Genomic DNA, 19,607 nt, shown 5'->3' on the forward strand with positions numbered 1-19,607 from the left:
CAATAAAACTGAATTAAAAAAAAAAAAAAAAAAAAAGAAGGGAAAGTTAAAAAAAAAAAAAGAAAAACAAGGGAAAAAAAAGTTGTAGTGCCCCCTTGAGGAGCCTGTGGAGAATGCAGGGGTATTGGCCTACCCCACCTCGATGGTTGCTAACATGACCACAGACATAGGGGACTGGTGGTTTGATGGGTTGAGCCCTCTACCATAAGTTTTACCCTTGGGAAGACGGTTGCTGCAAAGGAGAGGCTAGGCCTCCCTATGGTTGTGCCTAAGAGCCTCCTCCCGAATGCCTCTTTGTTGCTCAGATGTGGCCCTCTCTCTCTGGCTAAGCCAACTTGAAAGGTGAAATCACTGCCCTCCCCCTTACGTGGGATCAGACACCCAGGGGAGTGAATCTCCCTGGCAACCTGGAATATGACTCCCGGGGAGGAATGTAGACCCGGCATCGCGGGACGGAGAACATCTTCTTGACCAAAAGGGAGATGTGAAAGGAAATGAAATAAGCTTCAGTGGCAGAGAGATTCCAAAACGAGCCGAGAGGTCACTCTGGTGGGCACTCTTACGCACACTTTAGGCAACCCTTTTTAGGTTCCAAAGAATTGGGGTAGCTGGTGGTGGATACCTGAAACTATCAAACTACAACCCAGAACCCATGAATCTCGAAGACAGTTGTATAAAAATGTAGCTTATGAGGGGTGACAATGGGATTGGGAAAGCCATAAGGACCACACTCCACTTTGTCTAGTTTATGGATGGATGAGTAGAAAAATAGGGGAAGGAAACAAACAGACAAAGGTACCCAGTGTTCTTTTTTACTTCAATTGCTCTTTTTCACTCTAATTATTATTCTTGTTATTTTTGTGTGTGTGCTAATGAAGGTGTCAGGGATTGATTTAGGTGATGAATGTACAACTATGTAATGGTACTGTAAACAATCGAAAGTACAATTTGTTTTGTATGACTGCGTGGTATGTGAATATATCTCAATAAAATGAAGATAAAAAAAAAAAGAACCTGCTTGAGAAGTAGAAATTATCTGTATAACCTCTGATACATGTACTAGATATTTTAATATTATGTTTCCTACTTAACTAGTAGCTAGTTCTGGTAATACCACACATCATCTTAACTATGTATTGATTCCTGTTAATAATTTAACTTTGTAGCCATAAAATGTACACTTAAAGTTAGAACTGAAAATGATAGAGTTATAAATTTAGTTTCTTGTCATGAAAAACTGTGAAACAGCTGTACTGAACTATAGAATATTTTGTACATTGGCATTTGTTCAGAATTTTTCATTAATATATCTAATTATTCATTTGGAGGTTTTGGAATTAGAGCCCTAGTAACAACATAATTGTGCACGTTGGTACACACAGAAGTTTTAACATGAGAAATTCTTTTAATACAACAGTATTTTACTGCGCTTTTAGAGTTGTCTCCATTTTTAAAAACTCTTAGTGGGCGCTGAACAAGGTATAATAAACCAATTTTTGCTAGTACAACAAATTGTGATTTGCCCACATTGTAGAATTTTCTGCCTCCTCCCCTCTAAGGGTTTTTTGTATGCTATTGGAAAACAGATATTCACAGGTAAATAAAAGTAAATTGTGAAACAAAAGAAAAAGGATGGTTTATAGAAAAGAAATTGTCCTACTCGTTATTTTTGTTTCAAGAATTCATCCTGGTTTAATTAATTGAACTAATAGGTGTATAAGGAGAGTCTGAATGACTGAAAGGACATAAAGGAGGGATTTCAATTTAATGTGGGAAAACATTCCATTCTTTAAACATGACAACATCATTACCATGTTCAAAAAGTTGTGTTATGCCGTGTATCACTCACTTCTTCAGAAAACCCTTAGTTTTTGGAAGTTTATTTATTTCAACTAAGTAGGCTTCTTTAATTAAACCAAGTTTTCTGTCAGTAGAGAAGAGAGTTAACACATGTAGTAGCTGCGTGTTTTTGGTAAAGAGTTTAAATTAATACTTCATATTTAGTGCTTTGTCTCCTAATAAGTAGACCACCTATTCTGTTTTACAAGTGCCTTTCACAGTCAGCCATTTCAAGATAGACACTAATAGATAGTACTAGTATTTTTTGACATATTTTCACGTGTAAATTTGGGATATTAAAGGGGGAATGCTTCAAACTGATTACTCTTATAGTTTAAGGAATAAACTTGAGTGGATTTAAATATAGTACATTTGGATCATAATTTCTATCAAATTTTAAGTACTCTTTTTTAAACTGTAGGATTTATTTCACGAGAGTAAATGAACAAAATAGTTTCTTTTTATATTTATGAGGTACTTACAGTTTACAAAGCACTTTCTTGTAGTTCATTCATTCAACAGATATTATTGGTATTATTGCTGTTATTATTATCATTATCTCTATTCTGTAATTGAGGAAACTGGTTAGGCTAAAGAAGAAATTGGAATAATACATAATGGGTCCAGAAGTAGACTCAGTATTTCAAATTGATTGTCTGTTGTTCTTCTCATAGCACATTTTTATATCAGTCATTCTTAGAATAATTAGTCTACACTTTACCATATTACTTTGTCCCTCTTAAAACATTATGTCTTTTTTAGGGCCTCACAACTGGACTAACGCATTCATTTATCTCTTTCTCTGTTTTTAGGGCAGAGCTCTACTTCATTGGGCATGTGATCGAGGACATAAGGAACTAGTCACTGTCTTGCTACGATATGGAGCTGACATTAACTGTCAGGTAAGGGTGATGATGAGTGAGCTTTATTTTTTTTAATTGAGATAAAAGTCAAATAACCTAGAATTCACATTTTAACTATTTTAAAGTATACAATTCAGAGGCCTATAGAACTTTCCCAGTGTTTTGCAACTATTACCACTATATAGCTCCACAACATTTGCATCACCCCAAAAGAAAATCTTATACCCCTTAAGCACCTTATTCCACCTGCTCAACCAGTCCCTGGCACCACCAGTCTGCTTTCTGTCTCTATATGTTTTAGTTTCACAGCTGCTAAAACAAATACCATGCAATGGGTTGGCTTAAACAACAGGAATTTATTGGCTCATGGTTTTGATGCTAGAAGAAATCCAAAATCAAGGTGTCAGCAAGGCAATGTTTTGTCCTTGAAGACTGTGGCATTCTGGGACTGCCTGCCAGAATCTTTTAATCCTTGGCTTTCCTGTCACACAGCAATGTACATGGTGGCATCTTCTTTCTCTTATGGGTTGCATTGACTGCCAGCTTCTTACTCTTCCCATGTCTTTCTCTCTGTGGCCTTCTCTATACAGTCTCCAGTTATAGAATTAAGATCCATCCTGATTCAGTTGGCCTTACCTAACTAAAAATAGCCTCATTGAAGGTCCTATTTACAATGGGTTCACACCCACAGGAATGAATTAAGATTAAGAACATATTCTTCTGGGCACATAATTCAATCTCCCATGCTGTGGATTTACCAATTCTGGTTTTTTTACATAACTGGAATCATATAGTATGTGGCCTTTTGTGTCTGGCTTTTTTCACTTGGCATATTTTCAAGATTCATTCATGTTTTTGCATGTATCAGTACTTTGTTCCTTTTTATGGCTGTGTAATATTCCAGTATATGGATGTACCATATTTGGTTTATCCGTTTATCAGTTGGACACTTGAATTATTTCCAACTGTTGGATATTTGAATAGTGCTGCTGTGAACATTGATGTACATGTTTTTTTTGTATGAACATCTGTTCTCAATTGTTTTGAATATATACTTAGGAGTGGGGTTACTGGATCATATGGTAATTCTATGTTTAACTTGTTGAGGAACTACCAAACTGTTTTCAAATTAGCTACACCATTTTACATTCTTACCAGCAATGTATGAGAATTCCAGTGTCTCCACATCCTCTTCAACACTTGTTATTTTCCATTTTTTTTTGGATTAGAGCCATGGTACTGGGGTGAAGTGTTATCATCTCATTGTGGTTTTGATTTGCTTTTGCTGATGGCTAAAGATGCTGAACATTTTTCATGTGCTTATTGATCATTTGTGTATCTTCTGAGAAATGTCTATTCTAGTCCCTTGCACATTTTTAAATTGGGTTATCTTTTTGTTGTTGGGTTGTTTCTATATTATGGATAACTAGAACTTATATATGACATGCAAATATTTTCTCCCTTTCTGTTTGATGTCTTTTCATTTTCTTGATAATGTCCTTTAGTGCACAAAAGTTTTTAATTTTGATGAAGTCCAATTTGTATATTTTTTCTTCTGTTGCTTGTGCTTTGGGAATCATATCTAAGAAACCATTGGCAAATTCAAAGTCATAAAGACTTATTCCTATATTTTCTTTTCAAGTTTTAGCTCTTATATTTATGATACATTTTGAGTTAATTTTTGTGTATAGTATAAGGTAAGTGTCCAACTTCACTCTTTTGCATATGGATATTCAGTTGTCCCAGCATCATTTGTCAAAGAGACAATTCTTATCCCATTGTAGAAAATGCACCCTTGTAAAAACTCAACTGACCGAAAGTGTATGGGTTTATTTCTGGACTCTCAGTTCTATTCCACTGATCTGTATGGCTATCTTTATACCAGTACCACACTGTCTTGATTACTGTTGCTTTGTAGTAAGTTTTGAAATTGGTTAGTATCAGTCCTGCTTTGTTCTTCTTTTTCAAGATTGTTTTGGTTATTCTGGATCCCTTGTAATTCCATATAAATTCAAAGAACAGATTTTCTCATTGGGGACTACCAATTTAGACAACCAAGACCTTGATCTTGGGGCTTGCCATTTTGAACCTTGTTACTGCAAAGGAGAGGCTAAGCCTACTTATAATTGTGTCTAAGAATCACCCCCGGAGAACCTCTTTTGTTGCTCAGATGTGGTCTCTCTCTCAAAGCTAACTCTGTGGGTAAACTCACTGCCCTTTCCCCTACGTGGGACATGACCCCAGGGTGTAAATCTCCCTGGTAACATGGGACGTGACTCCTGGGATTGAATCTGGACCTGGCATCCTGGGATTGAGAAAGTCTTCTTGACCAAAAAGGGGAAGAGAAATGAAACAAAATATTTTAAGTTTCAGTGACTGAGAGATTTTAGAAGGAGTCGAGAGGACATTCTGGAGGTTATTCTTATGCATCATATAGATATCCCTTTTTAGTTTTTAGTGTATTGGAATAGCTAGAAGGAAATACCTGAAACTGTTGAACTGCAACCTAGTAGCCTTGATTCTTGAAGACAGTTGTATAACTATATAACTTAAACTGTGTAACTGTGTGATTATGAAAACCTTATGGCTCACACTCCCCTTATCTAGTGTATGGACAGATGAGTAGAAAAATGAGGACAAAAGTAAATGAATAATAGGGAGGGATTGGGGGGGATGGGATGTTTTGGGTCTTCTTTTTTACTTTAATTTTTATTCTTTTTTTGTAGTAATGAAAATGTTCAAAAATTAATTGTTGTGATGAATACACAACTATATAATGGTACTGTGAACAACTGATTGTTCATTTTGGATGATTGTATGGTATGCGAATATATCTCAATAAAATTGAATTTTAAAGAAAAAGATCAGCTTTTTCACTTCTATAAAAAAGACCATTGGGATTTTGATAAGGATTGTGTTGAATCTGTAGATCGATTTGCATATTGTCATCTTAAAAATATTGAGTCTTCCAGTCTATGAACATGGTATGTCTTTCCATTTATTTATGTCTGCTTTAATTTCTTTTAGCAATGTTACATAGTTTTCAGGGTAGAAGTCTCACACGTTTTTTTTCTTTTTAATTATCTGACTTTATTTAGCAATAGTTTATCCTGGTAAATAAATTAATATGTACAGCTATCAAAAAATGTTGGGTACTTTCCAAGGAAAATGTTTATTTCTGGAGGTGTACACTAAAGTGTATGTAGAACTATTTAAATAGTTGTTTTTATACTTTGCAAATTCAAAAGTGTGGTAGAATCAAGTTTTTGAAGAATAGTCTCTTTTACTGTAATTATTGATTGAGATAGTTTGAGTTTATAAAGGTTTCAGATGCCACTTCAGTTCCTGCAAGCTACAAAACCTGACATAATTGAACTGACAGTTCAGAAATCATCTGATCCCATCACCTAATTGTACAGATAAGGAATCCACTGGCATTGTCAAAGTTTACAAAAACTAGTGAGAGGCAGAGCCTGGACTACAGTTGGTTCTTAGAAAGGCTCCAGAAGTGTCTGTTGGGGTAAATAAGGCACATATCACACAGAATTCTAGTCATATCTAAAATGATCCTGGTTTTACTCTCTGTTTAACATTGAATTGAATTCTGATGGTTCTTTTGTTAGTATACAAACATATTTAGTCATTCCAACTATTGGAGTTTATCACTGATCACTGATTGCCAGGTCTGTCTGTTTATGCTTCTTTTCTCTTGGGATGTTTCAACGTTGGCAATTTTTCTTTCCATGCTCATAATAGACCTTTGTCAAGGGTGTCTGTTCTTGTTTGAAATTCAGCATCAGCAGAGGGAGCTAACATGGTATCAATATCTAGAAAACCATCAACATTTGTGTTCAGAGCAGCTCATTTCAGTCAGACTTATCATGTATCCTGCTCTGTTCATTTGAACAGTCACTGGTTCTGAGACCAGCTTTTGCAAAGCAGTTGTGGATTACTTCAGGGGTGTTGATATCCCACATAGCAGTGAGATTTCACAGCATATAAAGAATATGCCATGTAGTGCTTTAAGTGATGTACCATGGTGATTTATTATGTCTCAGCCTAATGGCTGCACAGAGCCATGCTGCAAGCAGGCAAAAGGCTACACACTTATTTTAATTTAAACCCCAGTGGGTGTGTAGAACATTTTATCAATGAGTAATAGAATGTCCAAATTCTAGCAAGCCAGTTTTCTCTTAGGAGCCATTTCCCAAACAACCTGCCAAGCATCAGTTCATTTTTACAACTTTAAACACAGGAAAGTATTTTGCATCTCCTTGATTAAATTTATTCCAAAGTTTTTGTTCTTTTTGATGCTATTATGAATAGGGTTATTTTCTTAATTTCACTTTTAGATTGCTCTTTGCTAGTGTACAGAAATACAAATGACTTTTGCAAGTTGACTTTGTATGCTGCAGTTTTGCTGATATGTTTATTAGCTTTAACAATTTTTGTAGATTCTTTAGGATTTTCTGTATAAGCTCATGTCATTTGCAAGTAGAGATAGTTTTACTTCATATATTCCAATTTGATATATTTTATCTCTTTTTCTTGCCTAATTGCTCTGGCTAAAACTTGAAGTACAATGTTGAATAGAAGTGGTATAAACAGGTATCCTTCTCCTGTTCCTAATCTGAGGGGAAAAGCATCACTCTTTCAAACATTGCGTATAATGTTAGCAGTGATTCCCCTCTATACTTAGTTTATTCAGCATTTTTATCATGAAAAGGTATTGGATTTTTCAAAATCAATTGAGAAGACCATGCGTTTATTTCTCTTCATTCTATTAAGGTGATTTATTATGTTGGTTGATTTTCTTATGTTGAACCATCCTTGCATTCCTGGAATAAATCCCACTTGGTCATTGTGCTAGTTTGAATGTATTATGTCCCCCAAAATGCCATTATCTTTTATGCAGTCTTGTGTGGGCAGACATATTAGTGTTGATTAGATTGTAATTCTTTGAGTGTTTCCATGGAGATGCGACCCACCCAACTGTAGGTGATAATTCTGATTAGATAATTTCCAGGGAGGTGTGGCCCCACCCATTCAGCGTGGGCCTTAATTAGTTTATTAGAGCACTGTATAAGCTCAGACAGAAGGAACGAGCTTGCTACAGCCAAGAGGGACACTTTGAAGAACAGCACAGGAGCTGAGAGAAGAGCTGCAGCTTACAGAGACATTTTGGAGACAGCCTTTGAAAGCAGACTTTAGTTTCGGAGAATCTAAGAGAGAACAAATGGTGCAAGAGCAACTAAGAGTGACATTTTTGAGGAGCTAAAGCCTAGGGAGGAATGTCCCGGGAGAAAGCCATTTTGAAACCAGAACTCTGAAGCAGATGCCAACCACATGCCTTCCCAGCTAACAGAGGTTTTCTGGATGCCATCAGCCATCCTCCAGTGGTACCTGATTGTTGATGCATTGTCTTGGGCATTTTATGGCCTTAAGACTGTAACTGTGTAACCAAATAAACCCCCTTTATAAAAGCCAATCCATTTCTGGTGTTTTGCTTCCCAGCAGCATTAGCAAACTGGAACAATCGTGCTGTACAGTCCTTCTAAAATACTACTGGTTTCTATTTGCTATTATTTTGCTGAGGTTTTTTCATCTGCATTCAGAAGGGATATTTGTTAGGTTGGAGTCATTCAGGAATCCACACAATGCAGCGAGTCAAAGTTTAAGTATAAAGTTTAAGATTTATTAGAGGAAGAAAGCAGGTGGGAGCCAGCAAAAAGAAAGAAAGAAAGATAATGGCTCTGGCTCTCTATCTGAGAGCAGCATTTTTTAACGAAAAAAGGAACCCACGTTGGGAAGGGTGTCTGCTGTGATGTTCTGTGCCTCAATTGGGTGAGTGCTTATCTAGTTTTGGGCTGATTGGTTGCTAGAATTCTGAGACAATATTCGTTTTAGGAAAGCAGCTGCATTATCTGACTAGGGAGAGCAGGCCTTTTTGGTTGTTCATCTTATGGACCTATCTGACCTTGCCTTACCCACCTTTGAGGTGCCACTGTGGCTGGAACAGCCTTGAACAGCTTTGAACAGCCTTCATTCTTTAGTTTATGGGGCACCTGTTTTCTGTGAGATAAGCTGCGGGGCCCCTGGGTCAGAAACTCCTTCTACATGTTAGTTTCTTCTTCTGGGATCTAACAATATTGTCTGTAGTTTTCTTTTCATACGATGTCCTTGTCTGACTAATGTCAGGGCAATTCTGGCCTCATAGTGTGAATTAGGCAGTGTTCCCTCCTGTATAATTTTTTGTAAAAGTTTGAGGAAGCTTGGTGTTAAATCTTTTTTAAATTTTTGGTAAAATTCACCGGTGAGAATATCTAGTCCTGGGCTTTTCATTATTGGGAGATTTCGATTACTGTTTCAATCTATTTGTTATGGGTCTTGTTAAATCTGTCATTTTTGGGGTCAGTTACTGTAGTTTATGTGTTTTTAGGAATCTTTCCATTTCATACAGATTATCTGATTTGTTTGCATTCAATTCCTCATAGTATTCTCTCTCTCTTTTTTTAATTAGAGAAGCTGTAGATTTACAGAAAAAATTATGTATAAAATACAAGGTTCAGATACACCACCCTGTTATTAAAACCTTGTATTAGTGTGGTACATGTGTTACAATTGATGAAAGAATTCTTTATAATTGTACTATTAAGTGTTGTCCACAGTTTATATTAGGCTTTACTGTTTGTATTGTACAAACTTGTGGATTTTTTGAAAAGTTTCTTCTAGTAACATTTATACAATGTAAGAGTTTCCCATTTAAGCACTTTCACATATGTGCTGCTGATTAACTTTCACAATGTTGTGCTGCTGTAACCACCATCCACTACAAAAGCTTTTCCATCACCGCAAATAGAAATTTTGTGTAATTTAATCATTAACTCCCCATTCTCTACCTGCGACTCCATCCCTTGGTAACCTATATTCTAGTTTCCGATTCTATGAATTTGCTTATTCTAGTTATTTCATATCCGTGAGATCATGTATTTGTCCTTTTGTGTCTGGCTTATTTCACTCAGCATTATGTCTTCAAAGGTCTTCCATTTTTTCGAATGTATCAGAACTTCACTCCTTTTTTACATCTGTGTGTATATACCACATTTGGTTTATCCATTCATCAGTTGATGTACACTTGGGTTACTTCCATCTTTTTAACTTTTTGAGGAGCTGCCAAACTGTCTTTCTTAGTGGGCACACCATTTTGCATTCCCACCAACAATGAATGGTTATTACTGTTTTACCATATCTTCTCCAATACTTGTTATTTTCTGATTTTTAATAGTAGCCACTCTGTTGATGTGACATGGTATCTCATTGTGGTTTGGTTTGCATTGCCCTAGTGGCTGATCATGTTGAGCATCCTTTCATGTGCTTTTTGTCCATGTGTGTATCTTCTTTGGAGAAATGTCTTTTCAAATCTTTTGCCCATTTTAAAATTGAGTTGTTTGTTTTTTTGTTGTTAATTTGCAGGTTTGTCTATGTATTCTGGATATTAAAACTTAATTGAATATGTGGTTTCCAAATATTTTCTCCCATTGTGTAGTGTAGATTGTCATTTCGCATTCATGAGAAAGTCCTTTGATGCACAAAAGTTTTAAATTATGATGAGTTCCCATTTATCTATTTTTTTCTTTTTTGCTTGTGCTTTGGGTATAAAGTCTTGGAAACCATTGTCTAACACAAGGTCGTTAATGTGCTTCCCTACATTTTCTCCTAAGACTTTTATAGTTCTCGTTCTTATATTTAGGTCTTTTATCCATTTTGAGTTTATTTTTGTATTTTATGTGAGGGATATGGATTCCTTTGCATATGGGCACCAGTTTCCAGGCACCATTTGTGAAGAGGCTATTCTTTCCCATTTGAGTAGACTTGGCACCCTTGTCAGAAATCAGATGGCCATTAAGTGAGGGTTGATTTTTGAACTCTTGGTTTAATTCCATTGGTCTATATATCTGTCCTTGTTCTGGTACCATTGCTGTTTTGATTACTGTGGCTTTGTAATAAGTTGTAAGATCAGAAAGTGTGAGTCCTCCAACTTCTTCCTTCGTTTTCAAGATGGTTTTGGCTATTTGGAGCCCCTTGTTCACTGTATAAATTTGAGGGCTCACTTTCCTGTTTCTGCAAGGAAGGCTGTTGGAATTTTGATTGAGATTATGTTGAATCTCTAATTCACTTTGGTTTTATTTTAATGCAATTTTATTGAGATATTTTCACATAACATACCGTCCTTCAAAGTGTACAATCAGTTGTTCGTAGTGTCGTCATATAGTTGTGCATTCATCACCACAATCTTTGAACATTTTCATTACTCCAAAAAATAAAATAAAAATTAAAATAAAAAAGAACATCCGAAACATTCCATTCCCCTTCTCCCTCCATTGTTCATTTACTTTTTTTTTTTTTTTTTTTTTTTAGTATACATAGTAGGATACTGTTTTTATTTATAAAAAAGAACACCACTGGCGTGTGTTTGCATAGTTTTCTATGAGCATAAGTAAATTACGGACAGATAAACACAACTGATGCTGTTTATCTCATCATGGTGGCATTGGATGGGGATTGATGGGAGAGGGGCCTCATTAACGTCAACAATTATTTTGAAATATTTCAAACTTTTAAGACTAATGAAACAAACATGAATGTTCCTACTCCTATTCTGTTTGGGGCATAAAACATGGCAAACAGAGTCTATGGCCCCCTATGTACATCCCCCAGGTCACACTGTGCCCTCCTCCAACTGGGGCTTAGCATCCATTTGTCTCTTTATATTTTGCTCCATATGTATATATTCTAGCATTAATTTTCCAAAGTAGACATATAATCATTTTTCATATTTTAAAACTTTACTTAAATGGTATATATGATATTTTGAAGATATTCTTATGAATGTACTTTTTTTTGCTCAATGTTGAGATTTTTGTGATTCATCCATGTTGCTATATAGTCTTTTTTTCTTTTAGTTGACTCATTACAAAGAGCATATATTACTCTTGTAATTTACAGAACTCTTATTAAGATTTGTTTTAAAAAAAGAACTTTCATGAGGAACATAAGAGAAGTCTGGAAAAAAATGACAAGACACACCTTGTTTTGGATAGGAAAATTCAATATGGAAGGGTATCAATAATCCTTAAATTTTCAGTAATTAAAATACTTTATTACTGGTTAAGGAATAGATAAACCCATTGATGGAAAAGAATTAGGAGTCCACAACTGTCCCATAAATATATGAGAACTAATATATGAAAAAAATATGATTTTACAAATCATTGGAGTAAAGTTGAACTATCAAATAGAGTTGACTGGGGAAATTACATGGCTATTTTCCTTCACATACTGAAATAAATTTCAGATGAATCATGATGTAACATTTTGATCCAAATAATGAACAAAAATGGGGAAAGCCAGTAAAAACTAAGGGGACTTTCTCACTCAGGATTCCTCACTGAACCACAGAACACAGAAAATGAATTGAGTGGGTTAATTTCTCAATTCTACCAATTCTGCATAACTGGTACCATTCTAGATGCTTAAGAGAGAAGTTAATTCATTATATATAATAGATGCCCTAGGGATTAGGGCTTAATTCTCCTAGGGAAACTTCACTGGGAAAGGCTTAAAAACAAATACATTGTGAAACTATTTGTAACATATATGACCAGGTATTCATAACCCTCATACACAAAGAACTCTCAAAAACTAATAAAAGAGACTATATCAATATACAAATACACAAATAAGTCAGACAAGCAATGTACAAAAGAAAACATGTAAATGGGCAATATCGACATCAAACTATTTTAACTTTCACCAGCAATTAGCTAAATGGAAATTAAAAAATAAACAAGGATACATCACTCTCAGCTAACAAAGTGTCAAAAATGTAAAGGTTAACAAGGGCGTGCTGAAACAAACACTGCTAGTACTTTTAATGGAATTCAAACTGGTAAGAGCTTTCTGGAAGGCAGTCTGGCTCAAGGAGATAATCAGATAGGAATGCAAAGAAATATACAGGGTTTTGATTCCAGAGTTGTTTATATATATATTTAAAACCAGCAAACAACATGAGTATCCATTGTTAGAGGCTTGTTTATTGAGGATACATTTATGGACCTGCCAATAAGGGAGGTAGCCCTACATATAAATAAGTAAATTATAAACTATATGGTCTAATAATGGTGTCTGCAATTCGGCTACACTGTTTCTGTAGGGAGAGTTCAGACCAAGTGCTTCATGGAAGGTCCTTTCCTGGGAATGACCTCATGGTTTACTCCTGGAAAAGTCTACCCTAAATTTAATAGTTTCTGCTCTATCAGAAATCACATATGTTAAAAAGTGCAGCAGAATGAAAAGATGTGGAAGATAGATGTTGAAGACTCCTACAGGCCAAGCTAACTAGGTTAAAAAATTTTTTATTCTTATTTTTGAAATAAGGCATGGCAGAGCCAGTCCTTGGTAATAGGATTTGCAAGGTCAGCTGGAAATGAGAAAGATTGCAGCTAGGGGAAGCTGGAGGATAAGACCTTTAGGTTAAGACAGTATGGGGCCTGAAAAAGCAAACCCCTGTTGGAATGGAAACGAGAGTAATCAACTCAAGATAAGTTTCTAGGACAGAATGAACAAGAGTTAATGACTAGGTGGTGGTGCAGGTGATGGGGAAGTGATATATAGGCAGACTTTAAATCGAAGGCCTTACTGAAATCAGATAGATGAACAGCAGGGATGAAGAGCTTCAATTCTGATCTCAATGAATGAAGCCCCGAAAGGTCTGTCTCCATCAATCATCTCCACTCACCAGCAGTTACACCAGTCACCTCCACTGAGGCTTTTACTCACATCTTCCAGTAGTCCACCTCCCCAAATTCTCTCTGTTAATCACTTGACTGAACCTTCATGACCCCTATTTTTAAATCTCCTATCTGTGAGCTGCCCTTCCCTGTGTTTCTTCTCCATCCCTGGAAGGAAAGGAAGACACCCAGTTTTCTCTGTGCCTCATGGGAGCCACAGGCCAGGGGTCACCCTCCTCAGTTCCAGGACTTTGGTGGATCAAGGCTGAGGGGAAGCATGGGTGGGGGTGGGGGGCAGGGCAAATGACCAGCGGGGGGTGGGTGCCAGGTGGGGTACCAGTCCTCAGACTGGTGTGGGAGAGCAAAAGGAGCACCGGGGGCGGGCTGGGAGGAGGGAAGGGCCTGGCTGTAGGGGTGAGGGAAGCAGGTCGCGGGTGGAGGCGGTGTTGGGAAAGAGTAGGGGTAAGCTGGGGACTCAGGCAGGAAGCCAGAGAAGGTGGCCGGAGACAGATGGGCCAGTGGCTGGAGCAATAACCGCTCTTGTTTCCGCTGCTTAGCTCTGCGGTTCTGGAACCAGACCTGGATTGTTGCTGATGTTCTCACGAGCACTGAGGACTGGCGGTTTGATGTGCTGAGCCCTCTATCACGGGACTTGCTCTTAAGAAGATTGTTACTGCCTTGGCATCACTCCCGCAGAAGCAGCGCCGCAGGGTCGGGACCCTCCGCCACCCTCACCTCAGCCCCTCACAGAGGGCGGCGGCGCGGCGACCCCGGGGGAGCTCCCTGCTCATTTACTTTTTTTAACACTCATTGTTTTTTAACTTTATCAAAAAAATAAAAAACAATAAAAAAATAACATTTCAAACAAAACCAAAACAAAGGAATAAGAAAAAACAATCTAAAATAACTACATTGCTTCCAACATGTTCCTACCCTACCCCAAGAAAATTAACAAACCATAACTGAAGAAAGGAATAAGAAAAACAAATAACCTAAAATAACCTCATTTCTGTGAACTTGTTCCTACCATACCCCCCAGAAATTAACAAACCATAGTTGTTCCTGAGCATTCCCAAACATTAAGTTTACCCTCCTGTATTAGTTAGGGTTCTCTAGGGAAACAGAATCAACAAGAGGTATCTATAAATATAAGATTTATAAAAGTGTCTCACGCAACTGTGGGTATGCATGAGTCCAAATTCTGTAGGGTAGGCAGCAGACTGGCAACTCCAATGAAGATGTTCGATGAAGTCCTCAGGCAGCAAACTGGCAGCTCCTATGAATGTGTTCGATGAATTCCTCAGGCAGCGAACTGGCAGTTTTGATGAATTCCTCAGGAAACACTTCACTGGTCAGCCGAAGAAGTAAAGATCCTCTATCTGTCTTGCTTAAAAGTCTTCAACTGATTGGATTAAATCCAGCTGATTGCATTCTCTCATTGTGGAAGACACGCCCTTTGTTGATGTAATCAGTCACAGCTGCAGCCTGAATTGACTGATGCTTTAATAAACCAGCCTTCTGATTTATTAACCAGCCACAAATGTCCTTGCAGCAAGGGTTAGGCCAGTGCTTGCTTGACCAGACACCTGGATACCATCACCTGGCGAGGCTGATACAAGAACCTAATCATCACAGCTTGTGATTGGTTTGTTGAGGTCTTCTATTTCTTCTCTGATCAGTCTGGGTTGTTTGTGTGTTTCCAGAAAATTATCCATTTCCTCTGCATTATGTAGTTTGTTGGCATACAATTGTTTATAGTATTCTCTTATAATTTTTTAAATTTCTTCAGGACCCACAGTAATGTCACCTCTCATTTATTATTTTGTTTGTTTGGGTCTTCTCTCTCTGATTTTGTCAGTCTGGCCAGGGGCTTGTCAATCTTTTTGATCTTTTCAAAGAACCAAATTTTGGTTTTATTTATTCTCTCTTGATTTTTTGTTCTCTATGTCATTTATTTCTGCTTTAATCCTTGTTATTTATTTTCTTCTACTTGGTATAGGATTAGTTTGCTGTTCATTTTGTAGCTTCTTCAGTTGTTCCATTAGTTCTTTGATTTTAGCTCTTTCTTCCTTTTTAATATATGATTTAGAGCTATGAATTTCCCCCTCAATTCTGCCTTCACTGCACCCTGTAAGTTTTGGTATGTTGTGCTCTCCTTTTCATTTGTCTCTATATGTTTAGCAATTTCTCTTGCTATTTCTTCTTTAACCCACTGATTGTTTAGGAGTGTGTTGTTTAATCTCCAGATATTTGTGAATGTTCTAAATCTCTGATGGTTATTGACTTCTGATTGTATTCCATTATGATCAGAGAATGTGCTTTGAATACTTTCAGTCTTTTTAAATTTATTGAGACTTGTTTTATGTCCCAGCATTTGATCTATTCTGGAGAAAGTTCCGTGAGCACTAGAGAAGAATGTATATCCTGGTGATTCGGGATGTAATGTTCTATATGTGTCTGTAATTCAAATTCATTTATCAGATTGTTTAGGTTTTCAATTTCCTTATTGGTCTTCTGTCTGGTTGATCTATCTAATGGAGAGAGTGATGTGTTAAAGTCTCCCACAATTATTGTGGAAACATCTATTGCTTCCTGTGCCGCTTTGAATGTATTGTGTCCCCCAGATGCCATTATCTTTGTGGTCTTGTGTGGGGCAGACCCTTGGGTGCTGGTTAGATTTGCTTGGAATGTGCCCCACCCAGCTCTGGGAGATAATTCTGATGAGATGTTCCCATGGAGGCATGGCCCCGCCCATTCGGGGTGGGCCTCGATTGGTGGAGCCATATAAATGAGCTGACTCAGGGGGAGGAAAGTGAGTGTAGCTGTGAGTGGCGTTTTGAGGAGGAGCAAGCTTGCTGGAGAGGAACGTCCTGGGAGAAAGCCATTTTGAGGCCGGAGCTTTGGAGCGGACGCCAGCTGCCTTCCTAGCTAGCAGAGGTTTTCTATCCTAGCTAGCAGAGGTTGGCCATCCTCCGGTGAAGGTACCCGATTGCTGAGGTGTTACCTTGGACGCTTTGTGGCCTTAAGACTGTAACTGTGTAGTGAAATAAACCCCTGTTTTATAAAAGCCTATCCATCTCTGGTGTTTTGCATTCTGCAGCATTAGCAAACTAGGACACTTCCTTCACTTTTGCCAGTGTTTGTCTCATGTACTTTGGGGCACCTTGATTGGGTGCATAGACATTTATGATTGTTATTTCTTCTTGTTGAATTGCCCCTTTTATTAGTATATAGTGACCTTCTTTGTCTCTCATAACATCCTTGCATTTATATTCTATTTTATCTGAGATTAATATTGCTACTCCTGCTTTCTTTTGGTTGTAGCTTGCATGGAATATTTTTTCCCATCCTTTCACTTTCAGTGTCTTTGTGTCTAAGGTGAGTGTCTTGTAAGCAACATATTGATGGTTCATATTTTTAAATCCATTCTGCCAATATATGTCTTTTAATTGGGGAGTTTAGTCCATTTATATTCAGTGTTATTACTGTGAAGACATTTCTTGAATCACCCATCCTATCCTTTGGTTTTTGTTTGTCAGATACATTTTTCTCCTCTCTCTTTTCATTTAATGTACCCTTACTAAAACTCTTTAGTTCTGAACCCTCCTGCATACCTCTCTCTCTCCTTTCTTTGTTTCTCTGTTTGTAGGGCTCCTTTAGTGTCTCTTGTAGGGCAGGTCTCTCGTTAGCAAATTCTCTCAGCATTTGTTTGTCTGTGAAGATTTTAAGCTCCCCCTCAGATTTGAAGGAGAGCTTTGCTGGACAAAGAATTCTTGGGTGGCAATTTTTCTCTTTCAGAATTTTAAATATGTCATACCACTGCCTTCTCGCCTCCATGGTGGCCACTGAGTAGTCACTACTTACTCTTATGTTGCCTCCCTTGTCTGTGGTGAATAGCTTCTCTCTTGCTGCCTTCAGAACTTGCTCTTTCTCTTCAGCATTTGACGCTCTGATCAGCATATGTCTTGGAGTGGGTTTATTTGGATTTATTCTGTTTGGAGTTTGTTGGGCTTCTATGATTTATGTATTTATGTCGTTTAGAAGGGCCGGGATGTTTTCCCCAACAATTTCTTTGAATACTCTTCCCAGACCTTTACTCTTCTCTTCCACTTCTGGAACACCAATGATTCTTATATTTGTATGCTTCGTGTTGTCCATCATATCCCTGAGATCCATTTCAAATTTTCAAATTTTTTTTGCCATTCGTTCTTTTGTACTTTCACTCTGCAGAATGTTTTCAAGTTCAGCTACTCGTTCTTCAGGTTCCTCTAATCTGCTGTTATGTGTTTCCAAGATCCTTTTACTTTGATCTACAGTTTCTTTTATGCCCATAAGCTCATCTATTTTTTTTATTTACTCTTGCAAATTCTTCTCTATGTTCTTCTAGGGTCTTCTTCATGTTCTTTGTATCCTGAGCCCTGGTTCTGTTGTTTGTGATTACTTCTTTGATTAATTGCTCCAAGTACTGTGTCTCCTCTGGTTTTTTGATTTGGGTGTTTGGGTTATCCATATCTTCTGGTTTCTTCATATGTTTTAAAATTTTCTGTTGTTTCTGATCTCTTGGCATTTGCTTATATCTTGATAGGGTTCTTTTAGGATATGTAGGCGGATTTGAACAATTAATTATCTATAATTTGACAGAGCTACACCTTGGTGTAGTGCACTTTCCCTGGCTTACCAGCAGATGACACCTCCGAGCCACCTATTTCCCTCAAGCCTGTTCTCCCCAACTTTGTGCAGAGAGTGGGTGTCCAAACCTTGTGGAGGTCCAGTCAGTGCACCAAATTTCCGTGTGCAATGGGGACCTCCCACCCTGAGGGTGGGGGATGTGCCTTGAGCAGTTAGGCAGGGAAGACGTCTTTAAGACTCAGAACTCCCAGCCTTTCTGGGAGTCTTAAAGCTGTTGCACGAGTCCAGCTCTTCAACTCAGATTCCCCACAGTCTCTCTGCTGCGGGCCTGCAAGTCGCTGGGATTGGTGTGGGGCCCTTGAGACCTCTGCGCAGGACCCTGCCTCCAAGCCATGTACTCTGCCGGCTTCCACAGAGGAAGACTGTGCAACATCACAGACTAGCAGAATCTCCAAGGTAAGCTTTTCAGCCTCGGTGCTGCGAAGGGGCATCTCCCAGCCAACTGAAAAGATGGCTCTATGGGGCATGTTTACTTCCCACTTCCCTGGACCTCTGCCTGCTTCAGTGGGCCACTCCTAGCTTTGGGACAATTAGCTGCCGGTGTGCAAAAGTGTGTCGTCCATGCCAGATACTGAGGTGGGTGCCCGGGGCATGGAAGGCCGCCCCACCATGTTCTACTGCGTGGCTCTCACTGCTGGATCCACAGCCATTTTTGGGGGTTTTAAACTAACCCATTTCCAAACGCCGACCCCAGGTTTCTCTGTGACATGGTTGCCATTTCCCCAGCTGCCGTTTCCCCTGCAGCCTTACTCACTCGATTTCAAACGCAGACTCTCGGTTTCACCAAGTGCACAGTCATTGTGGATGTAGTGGACCTTGTCCAGCCAGTACAACCCTGGAACTGGTATTCTGGAGCACTTTCTTTTATGTAGTGTTTTTCACGGAGAAGTATTTTTGCTCTGTCTCTCCTAATCCACCATCTTGGCTCCTCCCTCTCTCTAATTCACTTTGTGTAGAATTGATATCTTCATAATATTTAGTTTTCCAATCCATGAACATGAAATATCCTTCCATTTATTTATATACTCTTTGACGTCTTTTAGCTATGTCTAGTGGTTTTCTGTGTACAAGCTATGTACATTCTTGATTAGATTCTTTCTTAAATATTTGATTCTTTTAGTTACTATTAGTAATGGAGTTTTTTTCTTGATTTCTTCTTCCAATTGTTCATTATAGTGTATAGAATTCTACTGATTTTTGCGTGTTGATCTTGTACCATCCACTGTGCTGAATTTGTTTATTAGCTCTAGAGCTTTGTTGTGGAATTTTCAGGATTTTCTTTATACAGGATCATGTCATGTCTGAATAGAGAAAGTTTTATGTCTTCCTTTCCAATATGGATGCCTTCTGTTTCTTTTTCTTACCTAATTGCTCTGGCTAGAACTTGTAGTACAATGTTGAGTAACAGTGGTGACAGTGGATATCC

The 19,607-nt window shown here is 37.9% G+C and overlaps 2 protein-coding genes across 3 annotated transcripts in view; one reads left to right on the forward strand and one right to left on the reverse strand.

Annotated features, from left to right (window-relative positions):
* ACBD6 (acyl-CoA binding domain containing 6) overlaps window positions 1-19,607 on the forward strand; it is a 369,499-nt gene that overhangs the window by 160,727 nt on the left and 189,165 nt on the right. For both annotated transcript variants that reach the window (XR_005215157.1, XM_037825238.1), the window contains exon 6: window positions 2,652-2,741. Coding sequence is in view for 1 of the 2 variants with exons in the window: in XM_037825238.1 (XP_037681166.1) it covers window positions 2,652-2,741 (90 nt within the window). In the remaining variant the exon portion in view is untranslated. The remainder of the gene's footprint in view (window positions 1-2,651; window positions 2,742-19,607) is intronic.
* On the reverse strand, window positions 12,777-17,824 carry LOC119527825 (homeobox protein prophet of Pit-1-like). The gene is made up of 2 exons (XM_037828261.1): window positions 17,710-17,824; window positions 12,777-14,169 (listed from the first exon to the last, which is right to left on the reverse strand). The coding sequence occupies exons 1-2, from the start codon at window positions 17,822-17,824 to the stop codon at window positions 13,730-13,732; spliced, it is 555 nt and encodes a 184-aa protein (XP_037684189.1). The 3' UTR covers window positions 12,777-13,729.

Source organism: Choloepus didactylus, chromosome 2 (genome assembly GCF_015220235.1).
Source record: "Choloepus didactylus isolate mChoDid1 chromosome 2, mChoDid1.pri, whole genome shotgun sequence".
NCBI lineage: Eukaryota > Metazoa > Chordata > Mammalia > Pilosa > Megalonychidae > Choloepus > Choloepus didactylus.

Excerpts from the sequence above, each read along its gene's own strand:
- LOC119527825 (XM_037828261.1), bottom strand. The coding sequence starts at position 17,824 with ATGGGCATAAAAGAAACTGTAGATCAAAGTAAAAGGATCTTGGAAACA. Across the intron at positions 14,170-17,709 it reads AAACATTCTGCAGAGTGAAA|GCAGTAACAATCTTCTTAAG; the intron begins GTACAAAAGAAC and ends AGTGATGCCAAG.